Source organism: Pseudophryne corroboree, chromosome 3 (assembly GCF_028390025.1).
Source record: "Pseudophryne corroboree isolate aPseCor3 chromosome 3, aPseCor3.hap2, whole genome shotgun sequence".
NCBI lineage: Eukaryota > Metazoa > Chordata > Amphibia > Anura > Myobatrachidae > Pseudophryne > Pseudophryne corroboree.
The window spans coordinates 84,459,484-84,482,839 of NC_086446.1; the positions used below are offsets into that span (position 1 = coordinate 84,459,484).

Here is a 23,356-nt window from a genome sequence, read left to right on the forward strand (position 1 = left end):
ACCGTAGTCCTAGGTCCTCACCAGAATGCAGAGCCTTTCTTGCGGGATAGGTCTCAAATCAACCTGGAATAAAGTCCATTCACCAAATAGTTTGTTGTAGAAGTCCAGTATGGTCTGGGCATTAGTAATGTAGCACGTGGTCGATGATAGGAATAACACCTGACGTGTTTTGCTGTAGGTCCTGCAGCTTTTTCAAAGGTGATCTATCTTGTGCTAAGACAGGGTATTTATACCTATAGTGGTACTTCATTAGTCCACTCCTGTTCATTGAATCCATTTTAATTAACCTTAGTTTTCATAAAAACACATAATGTTTCATATATTTTACACTTCAGTTTAATACATTATAGACTCAGCAGGGCAAAACAACCTTTTGATATTAAAAAAGGTCAATTTTAATATTAACATTACCAAATTTACTTCCAGGTTAAGCCAGATAATGACCATGTGACCATTATTTATATATTGTTTCTTAGCAACTGTGTAGTTACTTCCGGGTCATAAATAAGCCACACTTCCCGTTTTTTAATACATTTATAACTAGCAGTTAGTAATATCAGGTCGTATCCTAATTAGTACTCTGCTTACATAACGTTGTTGGTAGCTCCCTATTATTCAGGTCCGCCGTGTGTCTTGATTCTAAACAAGATCTACGGCGGCGTTGCTTAGCAACTGTGTGCGGTCACGTGACGCTTTCGCGTGACTCGCTTCCGCCATCGTAGCGCATGTTAGCGCTAGTAAGGACTCAGTTTCCTGTTGTGGTTTTACAATGCGGTCACGTGTCTTGTCTTCCTCTCGATTAAACCCCAGTTCCTCTTTTTTCTTATTTGATTTCAATAGTTGATTTCTTTCTATTTACCTAACCTCTTCCAAAGCAGTACTAACAAGGGATTCCGGATACCCTCTAGTAATGAAGGAATTAGACATTTTTTTAGCATGGTTTTCAAAGGAACAAAGATTCGAACAATTCCTTCTAATACGTAAAAATTGGCTCTTCGGGATACTCCTCTTCCAGGGCATATGGTGGGCACTTCTAAAATGTAAATAGGCATCAGTGCCAACCTCCTTAGAAAAATTTGAAGTGCAGATCTTATTATTGTTAATCTCCAAGGATATATCGAGAAAAGTGATTTGTCTCGGGTGATAAGTGTGGGTGAATACCAAATTAAAAGTGTTCGAATTAAGGTGATCAACAAATACCTGTGCTGAAGTGCTGTCCCCATTCCAAATAAAAAATAAATCATCTATGTAATGGCCATAGAGAACCAGGCTCGCGCCAAAGCCGCCTCCCCACACGAGCTGTTCTTCAACCTCGCCCATGTAGAGATTGGCATAGCTGGGCGCGAACCTGGTTCCCATGGCCGTTCCCATCACCTGAAGGTAAAAAGTGTTGAGAAATAAAAAATAATTGCGCTGTAGTATAAAAAGTATAGAGTCCAGCAGGAATTTCTGGTGTTTTTCAGTCAATGGGGACAGTACTTCAGCACAGGTATTTGTTGATCACCTTAATTCGAACACTTTTAATTTGGTATTCACCCACACTTATCACCCGAGACAAATCACTTTTCTCGATATATCCTTTGAGATTAACAATAATAAGATCTGCACTTCAAATTTTTCTAAGGAGGTTGGCACTGATGCCTATTTACATTTTAGAAGTGCCCACCATATGCCCTGGAAGAGGAGTATCCCGAAGAGCCAATTTTTACGTATTAGAAAGAATTGTTCCGGATCTTTCTTCCTTAGAAAACCAGGCTAAAACAATGTCTAATTCCTTCATTACTAGAGGGTATCCCTTGTTAGTACTGCTTTGGAAGAGGTTAGGAAAATAGAAAGAAATCAACTATTGACATCAAATAAGAAAAAAGAGGAACTGGGATTTAATCGAGAGGAAGAGGTTGCTTTTATTTCTACATTCAATAATTGCCACAGTGAAATTCAGAATATTATTTCTAAAAACTATAATATCTTAAAACAAGATACTCACTTGTCTTTATATTTGCCACAGAATCCACGCTTTATCTTCCGTAAAAATAAATCCCTAAAAAGTCTTTTGGCACAAAGCCATTTAAAAATTTCTACAGAGCCTGTAGGCGGTGCCATAGGAGGTTGCGATTGGTTAAAGCCACATAACATTCCAAAGGGGTGCTACAAATGTGGCAAAAGCAGATGTATTACCTGCAACTAGATTCAAAATAAAACTCAAAGAATCCAGATAGATGATCCGAATGAAAAGCTCTATGAAATTCAAAGCTTCATAAATTGTGAAACGTCCTATGTAATATATTTATTGACATGCGGATGTACAAAAAAGTATGTAGGTCGAACCACCCGAACCCTTAAGACAAGATTCCTAGAGCATCATAGAAATATTCTCAATCAAATTCAAACACATAGTGTATCTAAACATTATAGTGAGTGCCATCAGGGGATCCAACCTGCCTTAAATTGGTGGGCCTAGAATTTATCCCTAGAACACTCCGTGGGGGTGATAGGTTTCGAAAACTGTGTAAGCAGGAAGTCCTGTGGATGTTCAGGATGAACAGCATTTTCCCTGAGGGACTGAATGAGTCAGTAGAACTCAATACAGTCATTTGAGATTTCTCTAACGTCCTAAGTGGATGCTGGGGACTCCGTAAGGACCATGGGGAATAGCGGCTCCGCAGGAGACTGGGCACATCTAAAGAAAGCTTTAGGACTAACTGGTGTGCACTGGCTCCTCCCCCTATGACCCTCCTCCAGTTAGATTTCTGTGCCCGACGAGAAGGGTGCACACTAGGGGCTCTCCTGAGCTTCTTAGTGAAAGTTTTAGTTTAGGTTTGTTATTTTCAGTGAGACCTGCTGGCAACAGGCTCACTGCATCGAGGGACTAAGGGGAGAAGAAGCGAACTCACCTGCGTGCAGAGTGGATTGGGCTTCTTGGCTACTGGACATTAGCTCCAGAGGGACGATCACAGGCCCAGCCTGGATGGGTCCCGGAGCCGCGCCGCCGGCCCCCTTACAGAGCCAGAAGAGCGAAGAGGTCCGGAAAAATCGGCGGCAGAAGACGTTCCTGTCTTCAATAAGGTAGCGCACAGCACTGCAGCTGTGCGCCATTGCTCTCAGCACACTTCATACTCCGGTCACTGAGGGTGCAGGGCGCTGGGGGGGGCGCCCTGAGACGCAATAAAACATGATAAAAATACCTTACATGGCAAAAAATACATCACATATAGCTCCTGGGCTATATGGATGCATTTAACCCCTGCCAGAATATACAGAAAAACGGGAGATAAGGCCGCCAAAAAGGGGGCGGAGCCTATCTCCTCAGCACACTGGCGCCATTTTCCCTCACAGCTCAGTTGGAGGGAAGCTCCCTGGCTCTTCCCTGCAGTCACTACACTACAGAAAGGGTTAAAAAAAGAGAGGGGGGCACTAATTAGGCGCAGTATTAAAACATACAGCAGCTATAAGGGGAAAAACACTTATATAAGGTTATCCCTGTATATATATATAGCGCTCTGGTGTGTGCTGGCAAACTCTCCCTCTGTCTCCCCAAAGGGCTAGTGGGGTCCTGTCCTCTATCAGAGCATTCCTTGTGTGTGTGCGGTGTGTCGGTACGTTTGTGTCGACATGTATGAGGAGAAAAATGATGTGGAGACGGAGCAGAGTGTCTGTAACAGTGATGTCACCACCTAGGGGGTCGACACCTGAGTGGATGTACTGTTGAAAATTACGTGACAGTGTCAGCTCTGTATAAAAAAAACAGTGGTTGACATGAGACAGCCGGCTACTCAGCTTGTGCCTGTCCAGACGTCTCATAGGCCGTCAGGGGCTCTAAAGCGCCCGTTACCTCAGATGGCAGATACAGACGCCGACACGGATACTGACTCCTGTGTCGACGGTGAAGAGACAACCGTGATTTCCAGTAGGGCCACACGTTACATGATTGAGACAATGGAAAATGTTTTATACATTTCTGATAATACGAGTACCACCAAAAAGGGGTATTATGTTCGGTGAGGGAAAAACTACCTGTAGTTTTCCTGAATCTGAGAAATAAAATGTGTGATGATGCGTGGGTTTCCCCCCGATAACAATTGATAATTTCTTAAAAAGTATTGGCTGTATACCCTTTCCCGCCAGAGGTTAGGGTGCGTTGGGAAACACCCCCTAGGGGGGATAAGGCGCTCACACGCTTGTAAGAACAAGGGCTCTACCCTCTCATGAGATGGCCACCCTTAAGGATCCTGCTGATAGAAAGCAGGAGGGTATCCAAAAATGTATTCACACACATACTGGTGTTATACTGCGACCAGCAATCGCCTCAGCCTGGAGGTGCAGTGCTGGGTTGGCATGGTCGGATTCCCTGACTGGAAATATTGATATCCTAGATAAGGATAGTATATTATTGCCTATAGAGCATTTAAAAGATGCATTTCTATATATGCATGATGCACAGCGGAATATTTGCCGACTGGCATCAAGTATAAGTGCGTTGTCCAATTCTACCAGTAAAATGGTCAGGGGATGCGGATTCCAAACGACATTTGGAAGTATTGCCTTTGAAAGGGGACATTTGGGGTCGGTCTTTTAGACCTGGTGGCCACGGCAACAACTGGGAAATCCACGTTTGTACCCCAGGTCGCCTCTCAAAATAAGACGCCGTATTATCAGGCGCAGTCCTTTGTTGGCAAGCGGACAAAAGGTTCCTCTTTTCTGCTCGTGACAGAGGGAGAGGAAAAAGGCTGAAGAGATTAGCCAGTTCCCAGGAACAGAAACCCTTTCCCGCCTCTGCCAAGCCCTCAGTATGACGCTAGGGCCTTACAAGCTCAGGCACGGTGGGGGCCCGTTCTCAATGAATTTCAGTGCGCAGTGGGCTCACTCGCAAGTAGACCCCTGGATCCTTCAGGTAATATCTCAAGGGTACATATTGGAATTCGAGACGTCTCCCCCTCGCCGTTTCCAAAAGTCGGCTTTACCGACGTCTCCCTCTGACAGGGAGGCAGTTTTGGAAGCCATTCACAAGCTGTATTCCCAGCAGGTGATAATCAAGGTACCCCTCCTGCAACAGGGAACGGGGTATTATTCCACACTATTGTGGTACCGAAGCCAGACGGCTCGGTGAGACCGATTCTAAATCTAAAATCTAAAATCTTTGAACACTTACATACAGAGGTTCAAATTCAAGATTGAGTCACTCAGAGCAGTGATTGCGAACCTGGAAGAAGGGGACTACATGATGTCTCGGGACATCAAGGATGCTTACCTTCATGTCAAAATTTACCCTTCTCACCAAGGGTACCTCAGGTTATGGTACAGAACTGTCAATATCAGTTCAGACGCTGCCGTAGGGATGGTCCACGGCACCCCGGGTCTTTACCAAGGTAATGGCCGAAATGATATCCCTTCGAAGGAAGGAAATTTTAGTTATCCCTTACTTGGACGATTCCCTGATAAGGGTAAGATCCAGGGAACAGTTGGAAGTCGGTGTAGCACTATCTCAGGTAGTGTTGCGGCAGCACGATTGGATTCTCAATATTCCAAAATCGCAGCTGGTTCCGACGACTTGTCTTCTGTTTCCTAGGGATGTTCCTGGACACAGTCCAGAAAAAAGGTGTTTCTCCCGGAAGAGAAAGCCAGGGAGTTATCCGAGCTAGTCAGGAACCTCCTAAAACCGAACCAAATCTCAGTGCATCAATGCACAAGGGTTCTGGGTAAAAATGGTGGCTTCCTACGAAGCAATCCCATTCGTTAGATTCCACGCAAGAACTTTCCAGTGGAACCTACTGGACAAATGGTCCGGGTCGCATTTTCAGATGCATCAGCGGATAACCCTGTCACCAAGGACAAGGGTATCCATCCTGTGGTGGTTGCAGAGTGCTCATCTTCTAGAGGGCCGCAGATTCGGCATTCAGGACTGGGTCCTGGTGACCACGGATGCCAGCCTGCGAGGCTGGGGAGCAGTCACACAGGGAAGGAATATCCAGGGCTTAGGGTCAAGCCTGGATACATCACTTCACATAAATATCCTAAGCTAAGGGCCATTTACAATGCTCTAAGCTTAGCAAGACCTCTGCTTCAAGGTCAGCCGGTGTTGATCCAGTCGGACAACATCATGGCAGTCACCCACGTAAACAGACAGGGTGGCACAAGAAGCAGGAGGGCAATGGCAGAAGCTGCAGGGATTCTTCGCTGGGCGGAAAATCATGTGATAGCACTGTCAACAGTATTCATTCCGGGAGTGGACAACTGGGAAGCAGACTTCCTCAGCACGACCTCCACCCGGGAGAGTGGGGACTTCACCCAGAAGTCGTCCACATGATTAAAAAACTCGACACGTATTGCGCCAGGTCAAGAGACCCTCAGGCAATAGTTGTAGACGCTCTGGTAACACCGTGGGTGTACCAGTCAGTGTATGTGTTCCCTCCTCTGCCTCTCGTACCCAAGGTACTGAGATTGATAAGATGGAGAGGAGAAAGCACTATATTCGTGGCTCCGGATTGGCCAAGAAGGACTTGGTAACCGGAACTTCAAGAGATGCTCACGGAGGATCCGTGGCCTCTACCTCTAAGAAGGGACCTGCTCCAGCAAGGACCCTGTCTGTTCCAAGACTTACCGCGGCTGCGTTTGACGGCATGCCGGTTGAACACCGGATCCTGAAGGAAAAAAGGCATTCCGGATGAAGTCATCCATATCCTGATCTAAAGCCAGGAAGGATGTAACCGCAAAAACATTATCACCGCAATTGGCGAAAATATGTTGCGTAGTGCGAGGCCAGTAAGGCCCGACGGAGGAAATTCAACTGGGTCGATTCCTACATTTCCTGCAAACAGGAGTGTCTATGGGCCTGAAATTGGGGTCCATTAAGGTTCAGATTTCGGCCCTGTCAATTTTCTTCCAAAAAAGAACTAGCTTCAGTCCCTGAAGTTTAGACGTTTGTAAAAGGGGTACTGCATATACAGCCTCCTTTTGTGCCTCCAGTGGCAATTTGGGATCTCAATGTAGTTTGGGTTCCAAAAGTCACATTGGTTTGAACCACTTAAATCTGTGGAGTTAAAATATCTCACATGGAAAGTGGTCATGCTGTTGGCCCTGATTTTCCATTCGGACAGGGCGGAATTGAGGACTCGTCCTCAGTTTCTCCCTAAGGTGGTTCCAGCGTTTTCACCTGAACCAACCTATTGTGGTGCCTGCGGCTACTAGGGACTTGGAGGAATCCAAGTTGCTGGATGTTGTCAGGGCCCTGAAAATATGTTTCCAGGACGACTGGAGTCAGGAAATCTGACTCGCTGTTTATCCTGTATGCACCCAACAAGCTGGGTGCTCCTGCTTCTAAGCAGACTATTGCTCGTTGGATTTGTAGTACAATTCAGCTTGCACATTCTGTGGCAGGCCTGCCACAGCCTAAATCTGTAAAAGCCCGTTCCACAAGGAAAGTGGGCTCATCTTGGGCGGCTGCCCGAGGGGTCTCGGCTTTACAACTTTGCCGAGCAGCTACTTGGTCAGGGGCAAACACGTTTGCTAAATTCTACAAATTTGATACCCTGGCTGAGGAGGACCTGGAGTTCTCTCATTCGGTGCTGCAGAGTCATCCGCACTCTCCCTCCCATTTGGGAGCTTTGGTATAATCCCCATGGTCCTTACGGAGTCCCCAGCATCCACTTAGGATGTTAGAGAAAATAAGAATTTACTTACCGATAATTCTATTTCTCATAGTCCGTAGTGGATGCTGGGCGCCCATCCCAAGTGCGGATTGTCTGCAATACTTGTACATAGTTATTGTTACAAAAATCGGGTTATTATTGTTGGGAGCCATCTTTTCAGAGGCTCCTCTGTTATCATACTGTTAACTGGGTTCAGATCACAAGTTATACGGTGTGATTGGTGTGGCTGGTATGAGTCTTACCCGGGATTCAAAATCCTTCCTTATTGTGTACGCTCGTCCGGGCACAGTATCCTAACTGAGGCTTGGAGGAGGGTCATAGGGGGAGGAGCCAGTGCACACCAGTTAGTCCTAAAGCTTTCTTTAGATGTGCCCAGTCTCCTGCGGAGCCGCTATTCCCCATGGTCCTTACGGAGTCCCCAGCATCCACTACGGACTATGAGAAATAGAATTATCGGTAAGTAAATTCTTATTATTTCCAATACCCGTAGTATCCCCTTGAATATAGGAGGGAGGGAGATATGAGAACTTGGGGGTCTCTTTGTTCTCTTTCCCCTATTCTTTAATGGACTCTAAATAAACTGTGAGTCCCAGGTTATATAAATATATATTAAAAAAAGTGTTTCATGCCAATAAATGTGCGGTCAGTGCAAAAGAACTATTTATTGTAGAAATCCTTAGGTACCATTATTGTGAATTTTAGATGCACCTACTGTGGATCATTTACATATATTTTTATGGGGCTTCTATACTAAGGCTGTTTACATATGAATTACATTTTCTGTGAATGGTGTGCACATATACATATTTTTTATGGCTTCTATATTAGAGATCTCTTATTATGAACTCTGCATTAAAACAGTGACCCGGTCTGTGCCTAAGCACCTACCTTGGTCATTTTTTCTTGCATTCAAACAACAACAACATGGTTAAAATAGTATTAAACAATTTGGGGGCTCGATCCTTTGGACCTAAAAATCTCAATCTCTTCATCGAATTCTAAAAGTGGGGTGCCAACCAACAGCAGCTGAGGACGGAAGGAATATCCCAGGATCATTACAGCACTGGTAAGTATAGAATATCATGGTATGTGCTATATGTCAGTACATGGTGTTTCTATACCTGCCAGCTGTCTGTGTGATTTATTTTTATAATATGAGAATTAGGAGTGAGTAGATTGTTTAAGCTAGGAAAATAACTCAGGGACCTGACCTTGTTGTTGCATGTAAATGTGGTAAATTTAATCCAAAAGTTGTGATATTGACAAAAAAATAGTAACCTCTGTTTTTCACCCTATGAGTAATTGTGTGAGTGAATGCTTTGAGCCTCCTTCACGGGGTTTGGATGTGTTCCAATCTGAGCTCACAGTATTACAGGCCCATCGTTAATGCTGTGAGAAACAGATAAGGGCCAAATGAATGTGAAAACACATAGGCCCTCATTCCGAGTTGTTCGCTCGCTAGCTGATTTTAGCAGCATTGCACACGGTAGGCTGCCGCCCTCTGGGAGTGTATCTTAGCTTAGCAGAATAGCAAACAAAAGATTAGCAGAATTGCGAACAAATAATTATTAGCAGTTTCTGAGTAGCTCGAGACTTACTCCTACACTGCGATCAGCTTAGGCTGTTTCGTTCCTGGTTTGACATCACAAACACGCCCTGCGTTCGGCCAGCCACTCCCCCGTTTCTCCAGACACTCCCAGGTTTTCCCTGACACGCCTGCGTTTTTTAGCCAACGCCGGGAAAACGCTGAGTTGCCGCTCAGAAACGCCCCTTTACTGTCAATCATTTACCGAACACCAGTGCGACTGAAAAGCGCCGCAGATGCTTCAGCAAAACAGCTAAGTTTTTAATAAAATAACTAAGCGCATGCACTCTGCGTACCATGCGCATGCGCAGTAAGCGACTAATCGCAGTATAGCGAAAATCGGCAATGAGCGAACAACTCGGAATGACCCCCATAGATCACCTCCCTCTTGAATAGACAGCTACATACATGTGCAAGAGTGTAAATGAGAATAGGGTGATTACCCAAAGTTACAGTTGATTATAAGTAATTTGATTGAAATTTTATACTGTAATACTGTGCTACAAAGAGCTGCTGATTGTTTTAATCATATATGGATTCTGGTAAAAACGGAATCTACGGACTAGAGTCCCAAGTATATTCTGAGTCTGTTTGCTAACCTTGTTTATTAACACTGATTATTGTGCACAGAAGAATTGAGCAACTCTAAAGAGGTGTGTTGCTTTGTGTTTATAGTTGTAATTAAGGGTGTACTGTCACTTTCAGAAACAGACGTGTTGCGTGTGTGAAGTGCTGGCTGCTCTGGATGACAGCCAATATTTCTGTGTATGGAAGGGCAGGGAGGATTAACCCAAAGTGTGTATATCATGTTATGGAAGAAATATTCCATAGATGCACCGATTTTGTATAGTACTGTGACCAAGGGGTACAGTCTACAGAAAATGTGAGAAAAACAAAAACATGTACATGTTAGGGTATTTCAATGATGGATGCTGTGGGGTGTGGCCTGATCAACCAATACCGACCGCAGTATCGACATTGAAATGTGAAAACTCTGATTCAACTTATGGGCGCCCAACTTATGAAAAAAGACTATAAAACTATGGTACTAGATGATCCGCCCCTTGCGCTTGCGAAACTGTATATCATTTTGTTTTATGGTTTCTTGTATGTCGGACATGAAAGTTCAGTGTTTATTCTGTTAAGTATATTCTCAGATCTGTGTCTAACAGAAACTTTCTGTCTGTGATTGTCTCATGTTTACAAGTCTTGTGAATAATGTTTATATATGTGTTGAACTGAGGAAAGAAAGAGTTAAAGATTTGAGAATGTCCGTGTTCAATTGGTTTTTGGCAGATCTGAACTAAGGATGCTTAGAAATATGTGTTTATCTGATGTTACTATCTAACTATGAAGTGAAGTTTTCCATATGGTATTGTTTAATACCATATGGATTGTATTGCGATATAAAGAAGAAGGAAAAAAGTTTTTTTCCCTGTAAAATAAGAACAAAAGCCTTCAGTCTCCAATGCTGTGTAGCACGGAGAGCTACGGAGCTGTAACAGCCCAGACTCATTGTGCCCCCCTTCCTGCATAAGGTATCTCTTAAAGACACACCTTAATAATTAATTATTAATACTCATCACCAATGCAGACTAAATAAAATAACATTTTTTTTATTTTTCCACATAAAAAAACAAAAAACACAATAGTAACATTAAAATGCTAATGAGGTATTGTTCAGATGAAAAAACAATGGAAAACACCTAAAAGAGTTTCTATCTAATTTCCTTTTTTCCTAGTTTCCTCAACGGAGTGCCGCTGTGCACACTATTTCTGAACAGGAATCCAACACAGCACTGACGTCAGTAAGGTAACGGGACCACATGAAGTGCACAGACTAAAATCCTCCTCCTCCTCCCATGTTGTAAAACGCTGGCAGGTCCAGTAGGAGGTATTCAAGAGGCAGCATTAGTGGATATCAGTGCCGTGGGACCCATGTAAACCATCCACAAAAGGTCTGTGTGCTAGGGATTCTTTGTTCATAACACTCACGAGTGGACATTGTTATCAGCTGATTATACCTTGCTACACTGTAGCACATGTGGAAGAACTTTATTTAGAAAATAATATAGATACAATTATATGTGCAAAAACGATACAGTATCCCTATTTGGCCAGCACAACTTAACATCCGGATCCGCTCGGGGGACTCTTTGGTAATAAATAAGAACTATGGCCCTCATTCCGAGTTGATCGGTCGCAATGCGAATGTAGCAGAGTTACACACGCTAAGCCGCCGCCTACTGGGAGTGTATCTTAGCTTCTTAAAAGTGCGACCGAAGTAATCGCAATATTGCGATCACAAACCTCGTAGCAGTTTTGGAGTAGCTTCAGACTTACTCTGCCTGTGCGATCAGTTCAGTGCTTGTCGTTCCTGGTTGACGTCACAAACACACCCAGCGTTCGCCCAGGCACTCCCACCGTTTCTCCGGCCACTCCTGCGTTTTTTCCGGAAACGGTAGCGTTTTCAGCCACACGCCCCTGAAACGCCGTGTTTCCGCCGAGTAACACCCATTTCCTGTCAATCACATTACGATCGCCGGAGCGATGAAAAAGCCGTGAGTAAAAATACTATCTTCATAGCAAAGATACTTGGCGCAGTCGCAGTGCGAATATTGCGCATGCGCACTAAGCGGAATTTCACTGCGATGCGATGAAAAATACCGAGCGAACGACTCGGAATGAGGGCCTATGTGCAATATCTACAATAGAGCTTGAAAGGTTTTATTAGGGAAAAGGAAATTAGATAGAAACTCTTTTAGGTGTTTTCCATTGTTTTTTTCATCTGAACAATACCTCATTAGCATTTTAATGTTACTATTGTGTTTTTTGTTTTCTTATGTGGAAAAATAAAAAAGTTATTTTATTTAGTCTGCATTGGTGATGAGTATTAATAATTAATTATTAAGGTGTGTCTTTAAGAGATACCATCAGCGCTCCCATCTTTGTTCTTTTTCTTGTTTTTTTCCAATGCAGGGGTGCAAATACCCTTCATTCTGGGCAGCAGCAGTGGCATCATTTTAGATATACCTTTAAGAAATTAAATAACTAGGTGAAATTTCTCCACCAGGAGGTCAGCGCAAAACCTTTTTACTTGTTATTGTCTTCCTGCATAAGGCCATGACGTAGTGAAGAGAAAGAAAAAAAAAGTGTGCATTGAGTTTTGACTTTTTTTTCTCCATCTAATGAGATGGATCATAATAAGTATATGCAATACTCTAGATATGTTTTGCGCTACAAATGCTGTTGGAAGACAATGATTTGTAATTTTAAATATTTTTTATACAAACGATCTACTCTATTTTTAAGATAAGAACTAATTTAGTAAACTGATATCTTAAACAGATAGTCTGTAGAGAGAGCTGCCAATAATAAAAAAGGTGTAGTTACAGGAGCATAACTGTAATCAGGAAAAATCCCAGCAGCATATACAGGCTAGAAATGTCAGCGCTAACAGTGTTATCGCTAACAGATCTGCATCTGGCAGACAGTCAAGAAGACTACGCCCCATCGCTGCAAACAGATTTATCCCTCTCAGAGGTGGGCTGTACGGGGGGGGAGTTTTCAAAGCTGCTGCAGCTAGAATCATAGGGAAAGATAAAGGTATCATTCTGTAAAGTATATACTGTAAATCACAGATTGCTACAAGCAATTAATCACTACGATTCCAGTATTAACATACTTTTAGGCAATTCTTCAAATTTATTTGGAAGAAACCTAATTTGTAAGTTACAGTGTAAAATATACTGTATCACGGATGAGGTATTTCTACAGATTCCAGAAAGAAAGTATAGAGTAGGGACAGATTCAGTTGGATACATAGCATACATATATATCATTTGCCCTGTGATTCTATAAATGAAGGTAACGGATATGCTTGCTAAAATCCTTAACAAAGGATAGGCATTGATATACAAGGAGAGATGGTAACTAGTGCATAGTTGTCCTCCAGATTGCAAAGGTCCTTAGTGGACTGCACAATATGCAGTGATGAACCAGGTTTCGTAGACAGAAAGTGTGGGGGTATGATTGTATAGAAAAGCTCTACAGATAATGTGAGAGATTCTTGGATTTGATAAGTTTGTCTGAATAAGTAAGTTTTCAGGGAATGATTGTATGGCAAGGCATTCCATAGAATGGATGCAGTCCAAGGAAAGTTGTAGTTGTGCATGGAAGCAAGTAATGAGTGTGGATGAGAGACGTAGATCTTGTGAAGAGTGGACTGGCCAGTCTGAGAGATATTTTGAGATAAGCAAAGAAATGTATAGTATGTTGATGTAGTATGATTACTAACCTTGTGTGTAAGTTATGGGAAGAATACAGACTACCCAATGAGAAAAATTTGATGTTGATGAAATAGATTACACTGTATTGGACTAGATTAAGCAAAAGATTTATAAACAATCTTTCTTTGTACTTGCAAAAATAACCTACATTCTTTTGTACCTACAGATGGTTTACCCAATATGTGGATGATCTACTATGGTGTTATAAATTATTTGAAGTGTTGGTGTTAGATACTAAACAGTTGTGTTTTCTTGCAGAACAGGACACAAGGTGTCGCAAGACAAAATTCAACGGTGTGCTGACAAATTTAACTACCTAGGTCATTATTTGGCACTAGGCCAAAGACAGTTAAACCCTCAGAGGGTGGAGCCTTGGTACACCTTTATTAAGAGATATATATGTATGACCAGATGATAAATCTCTGAATACAGTAATTTTTTGTAAGTGCTATGTGCATGCATTCAAATTCATAACCAAAGAAATTATAGAAGGTAATACAATATTACACTTTATCATGAATAAGACATTATGGATACACAGTCAGAGCCAAACCATCAACTTATGTATAGGCAAGAACAAAAAAATTATGTTTAGAACTGTGGTTAAGCAGTAGATTCTGTATGATGTGTCTGACAGTATACAACTATGATACAGCTGCGTACTTGTCTTCCTCACCCCCAAAAGTGGGGAGTATAGGGAATATAATGTGGATGAGTAAGACAATTATAATTATTACATTGCATTTTTTCATTGCATTTAAAAACTGACAGTAACAGGAGAATACTTTCTCTAGCATCCATAGGGGATAATGGGATGGTGAATTACAGTGCGTTAACTGAAATTAGTATGTGAATTAGTATTAGTAATAATAAAGTGTTGCTGCCAACTTTTGCTATGGGAAATGTCATGAGTTATGCAAATCTAAGGGTAATTAGCATGAAATAGATTGCACAAGCTTTCTACAGTAGGATGAAGTTTAATGGAGAAATATACATTGTGTTCTGGCATTTGACCAAAATAACAAATGATGTGATAATGAGAGGGATAGTGATGGTGATAAAGAAAACTATAGTATGTGTAACAGGTGTTAAGGGGTAAAGTAAAGCAACGAAGTTTGCTGCACTATTTGAGAAATGAATAATAAGGCCAGATGTGTGGTCTATTGTTTCAAAGGCAGTAAAGTTTCTTTACTGGTAGAAAGAGTTTATAGGAGTTTGGAAAATATATTTCAATTAATATGTGTAATGTTGAGAATAAAAAGTCATAATTTGACAGGGAAGGTTTAAAGAATTAAGCATTGTTAATCTACAAAAGAGACAGGAATGGCAGAATTTTAATTATGGCATGGTCCAATCGTTGGTTCAATAGTGGTAGATTTACACCTAAGCCTCTGCTTAGTCTTTCTTCTATATAATTTTTTTGTTATTCTTTTTGGAATCCGGCAAAGATATATTATCCAGAGACTGATTCAAAACTACAAAATTATTTGACTGTTCAAATGTGTCACACAAATTATTTAACAGTTACAAGAGTATCAAAAGCTGCAAGAACCTTGGAAGAATATGTAACCAACACGAACATTCAGTCTGGCACAGGACAAATCACTGAGAGTTATGGTGAGCAGTTGCTTATGTTTCGGTTCCATTACAGATCGCATAGGATGGTCCTTGGCAAGTACCGCTGACTACTGATACAGCCGTTGCAAAAGCTGCAGAAGAAGGACACCTAGATCCATAAGCCTGCATTGAAATGAAAAGGTCAGAGACCAGAGCTTAAAGGAACCTAAAACTAAAAACAATTGTATGGAGATACAGAGACTTTTACTACTGTTACTACCAGTTATATTTGAATGAACCCTTCAATCGAGATGGAAATGATTGTTGATAATAGACTATGTGCTTATAAGCCAATATCCTACAGAACTTTTAACATTTTTGAAAGTACTGGGAGCGATGTTATTTATAACAGCATTAGGACTTGATTTCTTTTTCTTTGAAGAGAGAGCGAGCAGACGTGTGGTGTAGGTATGAGTACTCATCCATTATTGTGGATGGGAATTATTTCAATAAGACCCTTCCTTCCTCTTTTCTAAGCAGGAAATCCAGAGCGATTTATGACCGGTGTAATGAACACCCTTTGATAAACGTGGTTGTGAGTATTATACGCCACTTGAAGAGAGATGTATAGATTAATGTATGGATAATTTAATAATTTAGGATATTATTCTGAGGAGTATCCAGTCCAGCAATACCATTAATTGTTGGAAAGATTTTGGTTAATGCTGCTATATAAATGTTATTGCTAATTATTATTATTATTATAATTGTTAGATATGTATACAAAGACACTAGCATTGTATAGTAACAGACCAAAGTTCTCTATGTAAGTTACATTTGATGCGATTACCAAAACTTTACAGAGTTGTGATAATAGTGAAACAGGTACATGTGTATAGATACAACAGTATTTCAAGATAGAACTACTAGTGATAATATCAGCTACACATATGGAGTGTATTTCATTTAGTGAAAATGAATAGGTCAATAATACAGGAAACTTATGCAGATAGGAAAGGTTGATTTAAGGAAATGTGAAAGGCTTGTTACCATATACAAACCTAATGTTTCTATATGTGCTTGATATAATGAGTTAGGTATATAAATAGTAATGGTTACATAGGATGTTCATTAAAGTTTGTGATTTAGTAAATGTACTTTACCAGGAGTAGATTCAAAGGCTAAAGGAGATATCATACATAACAGGGATGTTAGTTGCCACTATGTCCTTAGGATATGATATACAATTGGTTACCTATTAATTCTGAAGATGTTTGTTATTTAAGAAGACTCAGCAATTTAATACAAAAACACATAATAACTTGAGAAAAGTTTTCTTACAGGATGAACTATTCCTAAAAAGAGTGATTGACTCAGTAATCAGGAAACATGTTCCTGCCACCAGAGCATCAATAAAACCTCGAATTGGTGGAGGTGCCGCTATTAAGTTCTCCTATGGCTAATGGAGTGTTATGATTAATCAACTGGGAGTTGACGTTTTATTTCATCCAAAGTTATTGATAACATGACTTAACTTTATGATAAGACATTCCAGGACATTGGACATGAACTATTATACCACATTGTTCTACATTCTTTAATACCACAAATTGGAGGATATTGTTTTATCTCCGGAACAGCACTTTGAGTTCACTGCTATACTTATTTGACAATGACATTACAGATCCGCATACGTGTATTGCCAAATATATAAATGAGGCCCAAGATATAAAAGAACTTTAACAAAGACATTATGATATGGACTGGAAAGGATAAATGTTTAAATCCTAGTATTCAATTTGCAGGATTAGGAAAATGTTTTTTTTTAAGTATATTGTATGTAATGATGTATTCTGTGATGAGGTTTATTCTTGTGATCATATAGCCATTCTTTTGATGTACACTGTCTATAGGTGTGGCCTATGCTGTATTTAGAAGGCTACTACCAGACGCAGAACAGCAGTACTACATGAAATGATTATCAGCGAACTATACGTTCCCAGAAATTCCCGAGATGACAGGGCACATGGATAATGTCCCTGATCAGAGGGTGGAACTTTCAAATACTGTGACAGAGGCAACATTCTAAAGGCCTAACAGCTATATATATGTACTACGGGATAGTACGTATATTATGCATACACATAATAATCACAATATCAAAGGTGACCTCAATTTCACCATTATAGTCCAAAAGCATAAGAGAATCCATTTTGTTTCTAGCTAGATGAGAAAGCATATTCATATGAACTTTATACAGACTAAGAGACTAGTATTAAGTCCACGTATGCACATCCGAAGTCCAGTTTAATTCCTAATAAGGAATACCCCCCACACACAACTTTAAACAATGGAAACTTAGGAAATTGTATACTTTAATATTATAATCAAGGACACATGGTTAAAATCACGAGTCAGTCTCATCACGAGGATGTATTGGCTAAATATCTCTTGGTTGTCTTTGCCAATTGTCCTAATAATGCATAACACTGTACTCAAGATGCATGAAATCATATGGGAGGGTTATAAGAATGGGGCGTAACTGTATGTTATAAAAATCATTGTATTGACATGTTTCTGTGGTTGATTCATTTTGACCCAGGCGGAGAGAATGTGGTCTTTCGACCTGTATATGGGCGTGGTCCTTAAAAATAAATATTCACTTGCTTTTCTAAATCTGACTTCCATACAGTCATTTACTTAACATTAACTCAAACAACATGGTTAAAATAGTATTAAACAAGTATAACCAGACTCCAAGGAGAGGCATACAGGGAGACTGGATCCAGTGATCCCGGAGACCTGCAGAGCTCTAGAAATGGCTGCCCAGCATCTCTGTGAGGGATGGGGGTGTAGGAGGAGCAGCTCAGGGTGGGAAGACCTCAGCAAAATGGTGCCCTGGGTTGGGTAACCACTGGTTCCCTGGCTTCTTTTAATGTCCCCAGCGCCAGTAACATTTGCCCTGGTGGTCTAGTGTAGCCCAAACACCGGGGTGTGGGTACATATCAGCACCTCCCGTCTGTCTCCAGGGACCGGAGGAAGGACTGCGCAGATCACAGCTTACCTGTCCCCCAGTGTCTGCTTGCAAGCCCTTAGTGCCCCTGCTAGTGAAGTCTGTCAGGGACCCACCAAAAGTTCCTCACCATGGCTGGAGTTGCGGCTCCAGTGGAGGTGTTGGAGTAGCAGCACTGGCGTCCAAAGGACTGCCTAGCGCTGCATGCTCAAATATCAAAAGGTAAAAATTGTTAAACATTGTAAGAATATGAAAAATTCTAAGCTTGGCCTGCAGAATACAGACCCAGCTGTTATCCGGTGACCAGCTCCTGCTGGCACCAAACAAAAACTAAAGAGCCTGAGCTGTGGGCGGGGAATGAGTGGAGAGGGGACCAGTGCATCCTGGGAGCTTGCAAAAGCTTAGCTGTTCGGTGCATGCCCTGGTCTCTACCAGCATACCCCAAGGTTAACCCTGTGGAGACTATGGAACCTGAAGAAATTACATTATACTGTAACATGTGACTACACGGCCTGACTGGAGCCTACAATTATTCTTAACTCAGTGATGTTAAAAAAAACCAAAAACCTTGGTGTACACACTGGCCCTAATTCAGAGTTGCACAAATCCTCCATCTGCAGTCATATCCCGTGATGTTTAGCAGCTGTGCATGCGCCGTTACATGCCATTCACAGACTGACACATCTCTTGCTGCAGAGTGGGTGTAAAGTGCCTTGGGTGTGTATGTGGAATTGTGGGCTTGGCAGAATTGAATGTATGTAAAAAGCTATCGGATGTAACCTGAGTCTCTTGCACAAAGATAGCGCTGGTACAAATGCATGGAGATAGTGATGACAGACATTCACAAACAGTGAGATAGTGATGACAGAATCTCTCACGTGCAGAACGATGGGGGCGGAGAAATCACATAGATACTGCAGATTCAGTAAACAGGCCGATAATCACATTTATTTCCAAGCATGGAAAGTGCTAGAACCAGACAGTCTTGTAATTATGTCTATTTATTAATGGTAATCATTTCAACATTAATTATAATTCGACAGAAGTAACAATGACAATGTCAATCAGCTCAATGAAATTTATTTTTCTGCGTCTAGGAAAAACGTCAGTCAGGAACATTTACCACACTCAGTACGTGCTAATTAGAATGGTTTCACATCTCTGTTTCTGATGTCTAATGAGACTTGATTTCTGGGTAAAACATTTCCCACTCAGCATGAAAATGGTTTCTCACCTGTGTGAGTTCTCTCATGTTCAACGAGAGTTTGTTTTCCTATAAAATATTTCCCACACTCAGAGCATGGAAATGGTTTCTCACCTGTGTGATGTCTCTGATGTACAACAAGACCTTTTCTCTCTATAAAACATTTCCCACATTCAGAACATTTAAATGTTTTTTCCCCCCCGAGTGAATTCTCTGATGTGTTGTAAGATGTGTTTTATGTGCAAAACATTTCCCACACTCAGAACATGAAAATGGTTTCTCACCTGTGTGACTTCTCTTATGTAGGATAAGAGTTGATTTACGGTCAAAACATTTCCCACATTCAGAACATAGATACAGTTTCTCACCTGTGTGACTTCTCTTATGTAGGATAAGAGTTGATTTACGGTCAAAACATTGCCTACATTCAGAACATGGATACGGTTTCTCACCTGTATGAGCTAGCTGATGTGTAGTAAGATGTGATTTCATTGCAAAACATTTCCCACACTCAGAACATGAAAATGGTTTCTCTCCTGTATGAGTTCTTTGATGTATAACAAGATGTGATTTTTGTGCAAAACATTTCTCACATTGAGAACATGAAAATGTTTTCTCTCCTGTATGAGTTCTTTGATGTACAAGAAGATGTGATTTATTTGTAAAACATTTCCCACACTCAGAACATGGAAATGGCTTCTCACCTGTGTGAGTTCTCATGTGAAAAAAAAGTACTGATTTGTGTGTAAAACATTTCCCACACTCTGAACATGGATATGGTTTTTCACCTGTGTGAATTCTATGGTGTATAACAAGACTTGATTTAAGTGTAAAACATTTCCCACACTCAGAACATGGAAATGGCTTCTCACCTGTGTGAGTTCTCATGTGAATAACAAGTTCTGATTTGTTTGTAAAACTTTTCCCACACTCTGCACATGGATATGTTTTTTCACCTGTGTGACTTCTCTCATGCCTAACAAGATTTGATTTATGTGCAAACATTTTTCCACATTCAGAACATAAAAATGGTTTAGCTCCCGTGTGAGATAGCTGATGTACAACAAGATATGATTTCTGGTTAAAACATTTACCACACTCAGCACAAGGAAATGGCTTCTCACCTGAGTGAGTTCTTTGATGTCTAACAAGTTTATATTTTGTTGTCAAACATTTGCCACATTCAGAACATGGAAATGGCTTCTCACCTGTGTGAGTTCTCATGTGTGTAACAATATTTGACTTGTGTGTAAAACATTTCCCACATTCAGAACATGAAAATGGCTTCTCACCTGTGTGAGTTCCCATGTGTGTAACAAGTTCGGATTTAAGTGTAAACCATTTCCCACACTCTAAACATGGATATGGTTTCTCACCTGTGTGACTTCTCTGATGTACAAGATGTGATTTACATGCAAAACATTTTTCACACTCAGAACATAGAAATGGCTTCTCACCTGTGTGAGTTCTCATGTGAATAACAAGTTCTGATTTGTGTGTAAAACATTTCCCACACTCTGAACATGGATATGGTTTCTCAACTGTGTGACTTCTCTCATGCCCAACAAGATTTGATTTATGTGCAAAACATTTCCCACATTCAGCACATGAAAATGGTTTCTCACCTGTGTGATCTCTCTCATATCTAATTGTAGTTGGTTTGTCTAGAAAACATTCCCCACACTCATATGGAAATGGTTTCTTAACTGTGTAAGTTCTCTTCTGCCTAATAAAGACTGACTGTGGTAATTGTTTTATAGAGCAATCAGAACAGGGAAAAATGTTAGCACCTGTGTGAGCTGTACTATGTGTAGCAATATCTGGGTTATCAGGAGAAATGTCCTCAAGATTAGAGATATCAAGTGATTTATCTGCACTTGGACGAACTGGATGTCTAGATAGGGTAATGCAGGTTTCTTCTGGAGAATTTCTTGTAAATTTGGGATCTTCGGTTTTAAAATCTTGAGACAAAATGAGACATCCCTCCGGCGTATTCATGCTTTTGTGTCCATCTGCTGGAAATAAAATAAAAATATATGGAAATGTATTTTCCGTCCACTGCATAGTATTAGTGATTTAGTTGTATAATTTCAGTGAGTAAATTTCAAATACTATATTACAATTCTTAATTCATATTTAGCTAAATATTTACACCGTGCCCAAAGCATGGAGAGCGGAACACTTAGACGCTATCCATGTTGGGATTTATGTAGTTACGGTCAATCTTTTTCTTTTAGTTCATTGGGAGACAATGTATTGGAAGCGGGGCATTTTAAGAAAACTAACTCAGGCTCCTTCCCCTATATAAGAAAAAAAGGCATTTGGTTTCCCCCAGCACCCTGAATGATAACAGTAACCAGATATAAATCCCACATAATAATAGAATTCAGAGATCTTCGTTACACACATTTGCGCAAATGTGTGGTTAAGCCCTAAAGCCGCATCAAGGCGTCTCTGTATATTTGGGGTCCCTCAGTGATCGCAAAAAGCGCTATAGCGCGTATTTTACCCGATTTTGTGGGAAGGTGACTCACTTTTCTGAAATGGGCGAGTCCCCGGGGACGCGCTCTGCTGCAGCAGCCAATCACTTCCTGTTAAGTCAGTGATTGATGCCTGTGACTGTGGCGGGAGAAGGTGAGCACCGCGGAGGCACCGATTCATCACAGACTTGCTGTTGCCTGAACCCTCCGCTCTATCGCCCGTGCTCATGGACTGAGCGCACCGCCTCTCCGCAGGTCAGTTTCCCCGCCGCTCCTGACAGCCGCTCTGAGCGCCGGCCAGTGTGTGTGTGTGTGTGTGCGGTGTACATCTCCCGCCATCCCGGTCTCCGCGCTGCTGTAAACGGACTTCTGGCTGCCGGCTCTCGCCGTGCCTGCCATATGGGTATAAGGAGAGAAGGTTAAATTACTGCTTGTGTGTCCTGGTTGTATGGGGGTTGGGGGGCAATTACTGGGTGTGTGCACGGGGTATAAGAGGGGGGGGGGTATGAGGTGGGCAGATGTGTGTGTGTGTGTCTGGAGTATGAGGTGGGCAGCTGCTGAGTGTGCCCCGGGTATGAGGTGGTCAGCTGCTGAGTGTGCCCGGGGTATGAGGTGGTCAGATGCTGTGTGTGTGCCCGGGGTATGAGGTGGTCAGATGCTGTATGTGTGCACGGGGTATAAGGTGGGCAGATGCTGTGTGTGTGCGCGCGCGTCCGGGGTATAAGGTGGGCAGATGCTGTGTGTGCGTCCGGGGTATAAGGTGGGCAGATGCTGTGTGTGCGTCCGGGGTATAAGGTGGGCAGATGCTGTGTGTGCGTCCGGGGTATAAGGTGGGCAGATGCTGTGTGTGTGTGTGTGCGTCCGGAGTATAAGGTGGGCAGATGCTGTGTGTGTGTGCGTGTGTGTGTGCGCGTCCAGGGTGTGTGGTGGGTAGCTGCTGTGTGTGTGCCCGGGGTATGATGCAATGTGTCTCGGCGCTCTACCTGGTGCAATGTGTCTCGGTGCTCTACCTGGCGCAATGTGTCTCGGCGCTCTACCTGGCGCAATGTGTATAACTTGCTCTGCCTGGCGCAATGTGTGTAACATGCTCTACCTGGCGCAATGTGTGTAACGTGCTCTACCTGGCGCAATGTGTGTAACGTGCTCTGCCTGCTGCAATGTGTGTAACATGCTCTACCTGGCGCAATGTGTGTAACGAGCTCTACCTGGTGCAATATGTGTAACGTGCTCTACCTGGTGCATTGTGTATAACGTGCTCTAGCGGTCGCATTGTGTATAACGTGCTCTACCTGGTGCAATGTTTATATTTGATTTACCTGGTGCAATGTGTCTTAAGTGTTCTACCTGGTGCAATGTTTATATGTGCTCTACCTGGTGCAATGTATATAACGTGCTCTACCTGGTGCAATGTATATAACGTGCTCTACTGGGCGCAATGTGTATAATAATGCGCTCTAACAGGCGCAATGTGTATAAAGTGCTCTACCTGGCGTAATGTGTATAACGTGCTCTGCCTGGCGCAATGTGTATAAAGTGCTCTACCTGGTGCAATGTGTATAATGTGCTCTACTTGGAGCAAAGT

The 23,356-nt window shown here is 41.9% G+C and overlaps 1 protein-coding gene across 1 annotated transcript in view; it reads right to left on the reverse strand.

Moving 5' to 3' along the window:
• Nucleotides 1–23,356, reverse strand: part of LOC135057187 (uncharacterized) — an 826,406-nt gene that overhangs the window by 78,587 nt on the left and 724,463 nt on the right. The window contains 3 exon segments of the mRNA XM_063963085.1: nt 17,220–17,300; nt 19,307–19,493; nt 19,496–21,309. Of these exon segments, the coding sequence (XP_063819155.1) occupies nt 17,220–17,300; nt 19,307–19,493; nt 19,496–21,309 (2,082 nt within the window).